This window comes from Anguilla anguilla, chromosome 5, assembly GCF_013347855.1.
Source record: "Anguilla anguilla isolate fAngAng1 chromosome 5, fAngAng1.pri, whole genome shotgun sequence".
In the NCBI taxonomy this organism is placed as follows: Eukaryota; Metazoa; Chordata; class Actinopteri; order Anguilliformes; family Anguillidae; genus Anguilla; species Anguilla anguilla.
In genome coordinates this window covers 21,877,370-21,890,082 of record NC_049205.1, presented here as the reverse complement: position 1 = coordinate 21,890,082, position 12,713 = coordinate 21,877,370, and the positions used below count along the sequence as shown (strand labels likewise).

The window sequence follows — 12,713 nt, the reverse complement described above, 5'->3', positions numbered from 1 at the left end:
ACAGAGTCTGGTCCAGCTGCTTTGCGAGGGTTCTGTCTCTTGAATAGTCTGTTAACGTCCCTCTCCAGGAGGGAGAGAGTCGTCATTGTGATAGGGGAGGGGGAGGGGGCCTCTGAGGTGGGTGATTGTAGAGAGGCCCGGGCTCCTGCTGAGATGGGGGAGGAGGAGCTGGTGGTCTGGAGCTGGTGAATGGGTTCACGGGGGATGGTGTCAGGACTGTCCCATTGTCTTTCAAATCGGCAGTATAACTCATTCAGGTCGTTGGCCAGGCGCAAGTCATTAGTGGAGTGGGGGGCTTCCAGACAGAGGCCGAGTTGTTTTCTGAGAACTGCTGTTGGAGTTTCTCAGAGTACAGTCGTTTAGCATCTCTCACCGCCTTGCTAAACCTGTATTTAGACTCTTTAAACCGGTCCTTGTCCCCACTCCTAAATGCTCCCTCCTTTGCCAGCCTTAGCTGTCTGAGTTTAGCTGTAAACCAGGGTTTGTCGTTGTTGTAGATAACCCTGTGTGGTAAGGTGGGCGTGGTTTTTGCGTTGGCTGCAGAGAGAGAGTGGGCGGGGCGGCTCTCGGAACTCTGCGCCACGGCTGTTGGGGTTTATTAATCAGCACGGATAGTTAATTGTTTGATTGATTGACAATGTGCTGATTACCTCGACAGTGAGCCTGGACGTTTAAAAGCGGCTCGACAGAGAGAGAAGGGGGAGAACTGGAGGAGGAAGAAGAGCTGACGGGCAGTCAGCCGTGAATTGTAACATACCTTGTGTATTGTGTATTGCGTATTGCGTATTGCGAACAGAAAGCCGCGTGGCGGCCGGAAAATAAAAAGACGCAGTCGCGTCCTGAAAAAGAACTTGTCTCTCTCTCATCTCTCAAACGAGCGGTAGCACTCAGTTTGCTACAGTGGTGGCCCGTGCGGGGAGACGGCAGGAAGAGAGAGAGAGAGAAGGTCAGAGATGGACCCAAACCGGAGCGAGACGGCGCAGCCTCTCGTAGCGCTGGCGAGGATGCTGGAGGGGATGGCCCAGATGCAGGAGCGGCAGGCGGCCGTACACGCAGAGCAGATGGAGGCTCTGCGTGCACAAGCCTCCCTCCAGACCCAGGCGCTGCGACAGCTGGCTGCCGCCGGGGAAACCAGCTCCCGGGACCCGCCGTCCCGATCCCCTCTCCGGATCCACATACCAAAAATGACCGCCGAAGATGACATCCAGGCCTTCGTGGAAAGTTTTGAGGTGGCAGCGGAGGCGTGTCAGTGGCCCCACGAGGAGTGGGTTGTACACCTCCTGCCCCTTTTAACTGGGGAAGCCCAGCAGGCGGCGCATGGACTGCCGCCCGGAGCCCGGGCGGATTACAAGATTGTGAAGAGGGCGATCCTGGACCGACTGGGCTGCAGCACGGAGGATTACCGGCGCCGGTTCCGGACGGCGAAACTGGTGGCGGAGGACCGTCCCTTCGCATACGCCCAAAGGCTAACCCACATGGCCCGGCGTTGGCTGCAACCAGAGACCCGGTCCGCCGGGGGCGTGGTGGAGCAGGTTATACTGGAACAGTTCCTGGAAGGGTTGCCGGAGGGAACGGCCAATTGGGTGCGCTGCCATCGCCCGACCAACCTAGAGGGGGCGGTTACCCTGGCGGAAGACCACCTAGTGCTATACCCCAGCGCCCAGCAGCAAGCACGGCCGGAACCGGCGCCTAGGAGGAGACCCCCTCCTCGTGCTGGCCCCTTCCCTGTCCCCCGGGCTCTGCCCCCTCCCTTGCCTCAAACTAATCCCCCCTTTTTTCCGATTCCCTCTCCAGGTCCAGGCTCAGTGGCGGGGGGCTCCGGCTCGCAGAGGGCGCCTCAGACGCTCGGACCGGGGTGTTGGCGGTGCGGACAGCTGGGTCACCTGCGCCGCGATTGTCCACTTATGGAAGTGGGGCAGGTGGTCCGGGTGGTCGGGCCGCCCACTTCCGCTCCCGATCAGGAGGGAGCGTACTGCATCCCGGTAAGGGTGCAAGGGAGTGAACACCGGGCGCTGTTGGATTCAGGGGCTATGCAGTCCCTGATCCAGCAAAACCTGGTTCGAACCGAGGCATTGGTAAAGGCACCCTGGGTTTCCATTCGGTGTGTGCATGGAGATGTGCACAAGTATCCGGTAGTACCCGTGGAAATTTGTTACCAGGGAAAAACGCATATGGTGAAGGCTGCGGTTAGCTCCCGGCTTGCGCATCCCCTAATCTTGGGTACTGATTGGGCGGGGTTTAGGGAGATCTCTAGAAACATACTGGGGTTGCGATCACGACCGATAGGGAAGTGTGACGTGTGTGCTGTTGACGGTGGTGACGCAGGGCCGTCCGACACGGCCGGGGCGGGGAGGGACCCAGGCGAGCCTCCGGTTGAGACTCCCCGGGGTCCTGTATTCCAACCCGCGGAGGATTTCCCACTCGAGCAGTCTCGGGACGACACCTTACGCTTTGCCTATGACCAAGTGATGCGGATTGATGGTCAGCAGGTGCGCCCCGATGCAGTACTCTCTCACCCTTATTTTTCTATTATTAGGGACAGGTTGTATCGAGTGTGTCGTGACGCTCAGACCGGTGAAGAAACGACCCAGTTGTTGGTACCCAGAAACCGCCGGGAAATGGTTTTCCAGGCGGCTCATTACAACCCCATGGCGGGGCACTTAGGGTATGATAAGTCACTACACCGAATAATGGCTCGGTTTTACTGGCCGGGCATTTGGGCGGACGTACGTCGGTGGTGTGCGTCCTGTCCCGAATGTCAATTAGTGAACCCCCCGGCCACCCCAAAAGCGCCGTTGCGCCCATTACCCTTAATAGAGGTTCCCTTTGACCGAATTGCTATGGACCTCATCGGGCCATTTGAACGGAGCACCCAGGGATACCGTTTCGTGTTGGTCTTGGTGGATTATGCGACCCGGTATCCCGAAGCAGTGCCGTTGCGCAATATTTCAGCTAAGAGTGTTGCGCAAGCTCTGTTTCAAATTATCTCCCGGGTCGGAATCCCGAAAGAGATTCTGACTGATCAGGGCACTTCGTTTATGTCACGTACACTAAATGAGCTATACGGATTACTGGGCGTCCGCTCTATTAGAACCAGTGTATACCATCCCCAAACAGATGGGCTTGTGGAGCGGTTTAATAGAACTCTGAAGTCCATGATTCGAAAGTTCATTCACGACGATAGCCGAAATTGGGATAAGTGGTTAGTCCCTCTATTATTTGCAGTGCGGGAGGTTCCCCAGGCCTCCACGGGATTTTCTCCCTTTGAACTGTTATTCGGTAGAAAACCTCGGGGAATATTGGACCTAGTTAAAGAAAGCTGGGAGGACGGTCCAAGCCCCAGCAAAAATGAGTTGCAATACGTTATGGACCTGCGAGCAAAACTCCATTCACTGGGTCGGTTGTCACGGGAGAATTTGCTCGAGGCTCAGGAACGTCAGCAGAGGCACTACAATAGAGGGACGAAACTACGTCAATTCTCGCCGGGAGATAAAGTCCTGGTATTACTTCCAACCTCCAGTACAAAATTACTCGCCAAGTGGCAAGGGCCCTTCGTGGTCACACGAAGAGTTGGGGAGGTTGACTATGAGGTGGAGCGTGCTGATAGAGAGGGAGCGAAACAGATTTATCACCTCAATTTATTAAAAGCCTGGAAAGAGGTGGTGGCTGTTTCTCTGGTAACGGTGGATCAGGAGAGGGACGAGCTGGGGCCGGAGGTAGTAAATTCAATCAATCAGACCCCACCCCTTTCAGATAGCCACCTCTCGCCAAGTCAGAGAGCAGACCTTGCCATGTTGCAAAAACGGTTTGCGGATGTGTTTTCTCCCCTACCAGGACGCACGAACCTCATACACCACCATATCGACACCCCCCCGGGAGTAACGGTACGTTCCCGCCCCTATAGACTGCCGGAGCACAAAAAGAAATTGGTGCAGGCAGAAATAAAGGCCATGCTGGAGTTGGGTGTAATAGAGGAGTCCCACAGTGCCTGGAATAGCCCCATCGTGCTGGTAAGTAAGCCGGATGGCTCTATTCGGTTCTGTGTGGATTATAGGAAAGTGAATGCTGTGTCACATTTTGATGCCTATCCTATGCCTAGGGTCGACGAACTCCTGGATCGGCTGGGCACGGCTCGTTTTTTCTCGACACTGGATCTGACTAAGGGCTATTGGCAGATTCCCTTGTCTGCAAAGTCCAAAGAGAAATCGGCTTTCTCCGCTCCGGACGGTTTGTACCAATTCCGAACACTTCCGTTTGGGTTATTCGGGGCCCCAGCCACCTTCCAGCGCCTGATGGATCGGCTGCTGCGTCCGCATGCTGCGTATGCTGCTGCCTATCTGGATGATGTTATCATCCACAGTAGCAGCTGGGCACAGCATATGCGGCATGTGGGGGCGGTGCTCGAGTCCTTGAGGCAGGCGGGGCTCACGGCTAACCCAAAGAAGTGTGCGATTGGCCGAGCGGAGGTACGGTATTTGGGGTACCACTTGGGAAGTGGACAGGTGCGACCTCTGGTGGATAAAACCGCGGCGATTGCGACCTGTCCACGACCCAAGACGAAAAAAGAGGTAAGGAGGTTCTTGGGGTTGGCCGGCTACTATAGACGGTTTATTCCGGCGTTTTCACAGCTGACCAGCCCCTTGACTGATTTAACTCGCAAAGGTGCCTCAGATCCGGTCCAGTGGACGGAGCCGTGCCAGCGAGCGTTTGAGAGGGTAAAGGAAGCCCTCTGCGGGGAGCCGCTCTTGTTCACCCCTAATTTCTCTCTTCCTTTTATCCTGCAGACCGACGCATCGGACAGAGGGCTGGGGGCTGTTTTGACCCAGCAGGTGGAGGGAGTCGACCGCCCGGTGCTGTACCTCAGCCGCAAACTATCCCAGCGGGAGGCAAGGTACAGCACGGTAGAAAAGGAGTGCCTCGCCATCCGGTGGGCGGTCGGGTCCCTGCGCTACTACCTGCTGGGTCGCCCATTCACCCTCTGTTCGGACCACGCTCCCCTCCAATGGCTCCACCGCATGAAGGATACCAACCCGCGAATCACCCGGTGGTATCTGGCTCTACAACCCTGTAATTTTAAGGTGGTTCATAGGCCGGGGGCGCAGATGGTGGTGGCGGACTTCCTCTCTCGCCCCGAAGGGGGTGGGGGGGGGGGTCGGTCATCGGCCGGATGGCTCCCCGGCCTAAGTCGGGCGGTGGGGGTATGTGGTAAGGTGGGCGTGGTTTTTGCGTTGGCTGCAGAGAGAGAGTGGGCGGGGCGGCTCTCGGAACTCTGCGCCACGGCTGTTGGGGTTTATTAATCAGCACGGATAGTTAATTGTTTTATTGATTGACAATGTGCTGATTACCTCGACAGTGAGCCTGGACGTTTAAAAGCGGCTCGACAGAGAGAGAAGGGGGAGAACTGGAGGAGGAAGAAGAGCTGACGGGCAGTCAGCCGTGAATTGTAACATACCTTGTGTATTGTGTATTGCGTATTGCGTATTGCGAACAGAAAGCCGCGTGGCGGCCGGAAAATAAAAAGACGCAGTCGCGTCCTGAAAAAGAACTTGTCTCTCTCTCATCTCTCAAACGAGCGGTAGCACTCAGTTTGCTACACCCTGGTGCGTGATGGTACACAGCTGTCCTCACAGAAGCTGATGTATGATGTCACAGCCTCTGTGTACTCATCCAGACTGATGGTAGCAGACCTGAAAACATCCCAGTCAGTGCAGTCCAAGCACGTGCGAAGATCCTCCATAGCTTCACTGGTCCACTTCTTAGATGTCCTCACAACAGGTTTGCAGAGTTTTAATTTCTGCCTGTATGCAGGAATCAGGTGGACTATGATGTGGTCAGAGTGTCCCAGTGCAGCGCGGGGGACGGCGTGATAGGCACGGTTGATTGTACTGTAGCAGTGATCTAAAGTGTTCTCCTCTCTGGTCGGGCATTTAATCAACTGGTGGTATTTAGGCAGTTCGTGGCTGAGATTCCCTTTGTTAAAGTCGCCGAGGACGATAACGAAAGAGTCCGGGTTTGTCCGCTCCACACACAGTATCTGGTCGGCGAGCGTACGCTGTGCCTCCTGCACGAGGGCTTGCGGTGGAATGTAAACACCGACCAGAATGAATGAAGCGAACTCGCGGGGGGAGTAGAAGGGTTTGCAGTTGATGAAAAAAGTTTCCAGAACAGGAGAACAGTGCTGCATAATCACTGTAACATCTTTACACCAGCCACTGTTTGTATAAAAACAAATACCTCCACCTTTCATTTTGCCGGAGCGCTCTGTGTCGCGATCCGCTCTGAATAGCTGAAAGCCTGCCAGCTGCAGCGCAGAGTCCGGTATCGATCCACACAGCCAAGTTTCCGTGAAGCACAAAACGGAAGATGTTGAAAAGTCTCTGTTTTTCTCCACCAGTAGCTGGAGTTCGTCCAGTTTATTGCACAGCGATCGCACGTTAGATAGAAATATTCCCGGTAACGGAGTGCGTAGACCGCGTCTGCGGAGACGCACGAGCGCACCGGCACGTTTCCCTCTCCTCCGGCGTTTCACTGCGTGAACAAGGGTGAGCGTACCTTTGACAAAAGTGACCAGTAATTCCGCAGATGTGATGAGAATGTTCGGAAATAAATCCACAGGAGTTGTTACCCTGATATTCATGAGCTCTTCCCTGGTGAAAGAGTTCCGGATGCTATCGCAAAACACTGAATTTACAAACAAAACAAGGCAAAACAATGCGCACCAACACACCGAGGCAGCCATCCGCGGCGCCATCTTGATCAAGCATCAAGATGGCGCCGCGGATGGTAGTAACAACTAGTCAACTATTCACATCCATTTGGTTAACTAATATGAAACCAGAGCTTGTTAAGCATGCAGTAATTTTACTTAATAATTAGCTAAGCTTATTTGCATATGCTATTGTTTACCTGTAACTTGCTATCATTCAACTATTGATAATTTGGTACACAGAACATTTTGCGGAATTGTGCTATTTTACAATATGGAATATATACGTTTTGTGTATGTGAGTAACTTTTTAAGTTGCTTAGAAGGGCAATATTGAAAAGGATGCTATACTTAAGGTGAAATTCAGTATCTTTATCGTTATGGGGTGGTTTTGCATTTACTGTTCCTAGGTCCTTGTGAAGATCAATGGAATCATGAACTCCAGCAAGTATTAAGGCATTTTGTCCAGAATCCTTGTTCCATCCTTTCATGCCTGGAAGCTTAACCCCTTAGCACACATGCCAAATCAGGCCAATCCTTGCCCATTTAAGGGATACCCTATTTAAAGCTTTATAACTCAGATGTGAACACCACAGAGACTTAAAAAATGGCTTAAATGAAGCAAGACATTTGTCCAATTTACAATACTAACGCAGATTAGTTTATATTCATAATTTTGGAAGAAATAAAGTGCCACAAATGCAATTGTCTAGATAAAAAATCAAAAATGAATTTGCACTTTTTTAATTTGCAATGAAATACTGAGAGATTGCATATATACAACAGGTTAAACTATACATGTGCTGGATCAAAAACTTCTTGACCACAAGTTCATAAAATCTAAGGGTGGATATGTCGAACTACTATATTTATGAAGCAAAAACTAAGTGGTGTACCCAGCGTCTCCAAATCAATCCAAAATGTCAAAATTATGCATTGCTGTAAATCACAACATATTCATGTATTTCACTACAAATCAAGCGTTTTGACTCAATAAACTCACTGTTGCATCATTTTGAAGTGGGAATTACAAGCTTTCCATCAGTACAGTGGTCTAAAATATCTAGGGGTCCAGAAACATATCCCGAATCTCTCCAAAAATGAATAAAATGCTTTTGTCCATTATAAAGCATATAAATGAGCCCCTTATGAAGGTTTAAGTTGGAACATTGCTATCAGATAAAAAAAAAAAAAAAATATTGTCACACAATGCGGTACAGTACCTGAATGTGTAATAATTAACTCTTGTATGTATTTCTTTACTCTATACTCTCGTATGTTTTCTTGTATGGGGATGGGACGACATGAAAACAATTTTCAACCATCCACCATGTTTTGGAAATGTTCCAACTCTCACGTCATCACTGTTGCATGCATCACAAAGACTATTACACTACCAACTAACGCTTACATTACAATGTGAAATATCCACATTATATAATACCACTAACCTATTTAAAGACACTCAATTTCAAAAATAATGTGTATAACCAAAATATTTTGAGCAGTAATACTTACATAGCAATGATGAAATTATTAGCTATGCTCAGAAGTCCTCAATAATAATAATATTTCCCAAGAAATTACGAGAAATCGTTCACAACATTTTGTCAGGTGCAGTGTATTTTACTGCTAGTATAATGAGAAAGTTTTCGTTTACGCTGCGATATAAAACACTATTCCAAAAGCAAAATGAGATATGTTATACATCGTTAGAAAGCTTATACTCTCACCTACTGCATAAATGAATTGTCAATCAAGCCAGACTGTACGAAAAAGGGCAACAACGCTGTAAACAACACGTTTGGTATTACACACAGCTTTTTTGCAAGGTACCCAGGCATCACAAATGCGTGTATATTTCACAAATGGATTGTCCAAGGCAAACAGGGAATAATAAAGAGTTGGATTAAGTGCCATGTGCTTGTGGTTGCGTGCTTGATGTCCGTCCTCCAGATAAGGTTTTCATTGTACCTATTAACAACAGAACATGGTGTCAGAAGTGGGATATAAATGTAACGAGTTAGTTGGCGTGTAGTGAGCAACACAAAGTGTCAAGTTAGTTAAAGTTGCACGTATCGAAGGTTCACTAAGCTTAGCAAGTTAGCAAAGCTAGCTAGCCATGGGTAGCTAATCAACGCGACAACATGAATCAGTTTCAAGTCACTCCACCGGAGAAGGTCACGTTCAAATCTGATGACTGGAAGAAGTAGATTAAGTGCTTTGACAGATTCCGCATTGCTTCTGGATTGGAAACGCAGGCGGACGAAAATCAAGTCAACGAATTAATTTACACCATGGGGGAGGAAGCTGAAGACATATTAGTTTCCTTGCACCTAAGCCCTGAAGAAGCAAGTGAGTACGCGACTGTCAAATGAAAGTTAGATGCTCACTTCGTGGCTCGCAGGAATGTGACATTTGAGAGGGCAAAGTTTAATCAGCGGCAGCAAGAGTTGGGCGAGTTGGCTGACAGCTTCATTACTGCGCTGCATTGCCTGGGGAAGCACTGCGGATACGGGGCTCTGCATGACGAGATGGTGAGGGACAGACTTGTGGTGGGTCTGAGAGATAAACGTTTGTCAGAACAATTACAAATGGACCCAGAACTGACACTAGAGAAGGTGGTCACCAGAGCAGATGAAAACGCAACAAAAAATGCTAATGACTAACTTTAAAGGGGACATCTCGAACACGCAGCTCGACAGCGTGCACACGCAGCAGTGTGGCAGCGCAAGAGCAAAGCAAGCCAAGTCACAGTCCAGACAGACATTCAAGAAAAAGACAGTCGCTGTGCAAAAGATGTGGGGACACGAGAGGAGCCTGCAACAATGTCCAGTGAGAGAAGCGACGTGAAATCAATGCAGAAAAAAGGACATTATGCTAGAGTGTGCAGAACAAAAAAAATGTACGAAGTGAATGTAGCTACAGTAACTGAGGACACTGATGACTACGAGGTCGCATTCTTCTGCTCAATGACAGCTGATGCAGAGGGCAGCCCTTGGATGATAGAGATAAAAGTGGAAAACTACAACACAGTGTTCAAAATCGACACCGGCGCAGACGTGACAGCAGTCCTGAAAACGTTGTACACCCGGGGCCAGTTCAGCAGACTGGAGAGGCCAACAAAGATTCAGCAGGGGCCAGGAAGAGCACCTCTGAAGGTAACAGGCAAGTTCACAGCCACTCTCAGCAAGAGAAACAAAAGCACAAGGGAGGACATCTATGATGCAGGGGTAGAAAACTCCCTAGGACAGCTTACCGGACCCAGTGTTTTCAAAGCTAGATGCCAACGCTGGATTTTGGCAGATTCCACTCACCAAGGAGTCTTCTCTGCTAACCACGTTCATCACTCCGTTCGGGCAGTATTGCTAGTCCTACCTCTCTGACCGCTCCTTCCAGGTTGCCTGGGCGGGTAAGGTATCACCACCCCGTCCCCTCACCACCGGAGTTCCCCAGGGCTCAGTCCTTGGTCCCCTTCTCTTCTCCATGTACACCAGATCCCTTGGCCCTGTAATATCTGCCCATGGCTTGTCCTATCATTCCTATGCCGACGACACGCAACTCTTTCTCTCCTTCTCCCCATCGGACACACATGTCCCCGCCCGCATCTCCGCTTGCCTGAGGGACATACAGAGCTGGATGGACAATCACCACCTGAAGCTCAACCTGGGAAAGACGGAGCTAATCTTTATTCCTGCTCTATCCTCTCCCCTCCTCGACTTTTCCATTTCCTTAGGGGACACCGTAGTGACATCATCACCCTGCGCCAAGAATCTCGGAGTGATGATGGACAACAGGCTGTCCCTCTCCAACAACATTGCAGCAGTAACCCGGGCATGCAGATTTTTCCTATACAACATCCGCAGAATCCGCCCCTTTCTCACCACCTACTCAACCCAGCTCCTGGTCCAAGCAATGGTTCTATCCCGCCTGGACTACTGCAACTCTCTTCTGGCTGGACTACCGGCATCTGCCACCAGACCCCTGCAGCTCATTCAGAATGCTGCGGCTCGTCTGGTCTTCAACCTCCCCAGACACTCCCACGTAACTCCCCTGCTCACTACCCTCCACTGGCTGCCTGTTATAGCTCGCATCAAATTCAAAACATTGGTTCTAGCATACCAGGCAGTCAAGGGATCAGCCCCAGCATACCTTCACAAGATATTCAAACCCTACATGCCAGCCAGATCCCTCCGTTCTGCTACCTCAGGACGCCTAGCACCTCCCCCTCTTCGCACCTGCACTTCCAGAACACGTCTCCTGTCTGTTCTGGCCCTACGATGGTGGAATGACCTCCCTGTGGAGGTCAGAACAGCTGAGACTGTGACTCATTTCAAACGACGACTGAAGACCCACCTCTTCAGGCTGCACCTCTCCCCATCCCTCCCTTCCCCCCCTGTAAATGACTAAACTTAGGGTTGTAACTAGGCAGCTGTTTAATAGGTGACTTAGTTGATGCGCCAGTCTTAACGACTACTTGTATTTTTATTTTTCCATAGATTGCGTTGTTGCCGTTCTCGTTGTTAGTGTTAATCAGTTTAACCACCAGGGTCCAAGTTGAACTATGCGGTTGTTCCCTGTACTTGGACCGGTACTTCTCTCTAGGGGTTTCGTCATACTTGTTCCTGGTTATGGTTATACACTTTGTTGTACATCGCTCTGGATAAGAGCGTCTGCCAAATGCCTGTAATGTAATGTAATGTAATGCTATAACCGTCTGTGCTTCGGAATCTCATCAGCCTGGAAGGAGTTCTGTGTCAGATGGACGACATGCTCATCTGGGGAGCCACACAGAGGGAGTACGACGAGAGGCTGCGGAGAGCACTGTCACGACTGCAGGAGGCGGGAGTGACGCTCAACGATAAGTGTGAGTTCTCGAAGAGCAGGATAAAGTTCCTGGGGCAGATCGTCGAGGCATCGGGGGTCAGCACAGACCCCAACAAGGTGAGCGCTGTGAGAGCCATGAACGAGCCATGATTTATCATCCCCAGAAAGCGTCAGTGAGGTGAGGCGCTTTCTGGGGATGAGAAATCACCTAGGGAAATTCCTGCCACACCTAGCCGAAAAAACACGCCCACTCAGAGATCTGCTGAGGAAGTCAAACATTTGGGTCTGGGGGTTAGAACAGCAGCAAGCCTTCAACAGCATAAAGAAAGTACTGACTACACCGACAGGGCTAGAACTGTCTGATCCAAATGCTGAAACGCTAGTCTCTGCTGATTCGTTGTCGTGCAGGATGGGCGCTGTTCTCTGACAGTGACGAGATAACGCAGAGTGGAAACCAGTGGCGTATGCTTCGAGAGCTCTCAGCAGCACCGAACAGCGATATGCCCAGATTGAGAAGGAGGTGCTGGCCTCCACATGGGCCTGTGAGAGGTTTGCAGAGTTCCTCATCGGGAAAAGTTTCCATATCGAGACAGACCACAAACCTCTGGTTCCTCTGCTGGGCTCAAGGAATCTAGATGAACTCCCACCGCGCATACAACATCTACGCATCCAACTAATGAGATTCTCCCACACCATATCTCATGTGGCTGGCAAAGATATTGCGACTGCGGATGTGCTGTCCAGAGCGCCTGTAAACAGCACAACAGAGGGGGCTACATGAGGAAGAAATCGAGCTGTATGCTGACTCTGTCATAGCAAGCCTGCCAGCTACAGAGAGGAGGCTCAGAGAAATCCAGACACACCAGGACAATGACGACATACTACGGCTGCTGAAGTACTGAAGTATTGTGTGGAAGGATGGCCAGACAAGTTTTCAGTTGGAAGAGTGTTCCAACCCTATCTGCCATTCTCAGATGAGCTCACAGTTCAAAATGGTCTGTTACTTCTTGGCAGCAGAATAGTAATCCCAGCATCACTCAGAGCAGACATGCTGACCAAGCTGCACGAGGGTCATCTTGGTATAACCAAGTACATGGAGAGAGTTAAACAGTCAGTGTGGTGGCTAGGCCTCAGCAGGGAGCTGACAAAAATCAGTTAGAACCTTTATTTAAATTCTCGG

The 12,713-nt window shown here is 50.5% G+C and overlaps 1 protein-coding gene across 1 annotated transcript; it reads left to right on the top strand.

Moving 5' to 3' along the window:
- The first annotated feature begins 796 nt into the window (after positions 1 to 796).
- LOC118227532 lies at positions 797 to 5,089 on the top strand. The gene is made up of 3 exons (XM_035418082.1): positions 797 to 1,982; positions 4,785 to 4,980; positions 5,079 to 5,089. Exons 1-3 carry the CDS (start codon positions 954 to 956, stop codon positions 5,087 to 5,089), a joined length of 1,236 nt encoding a protein of 411 aa, XP_035273973.1. The 5' UTR covers positions 797 to 953.
- The last annotated feature ends 7,624 nt before the right edge of the window (positions 5,090 to 12,713 follow it).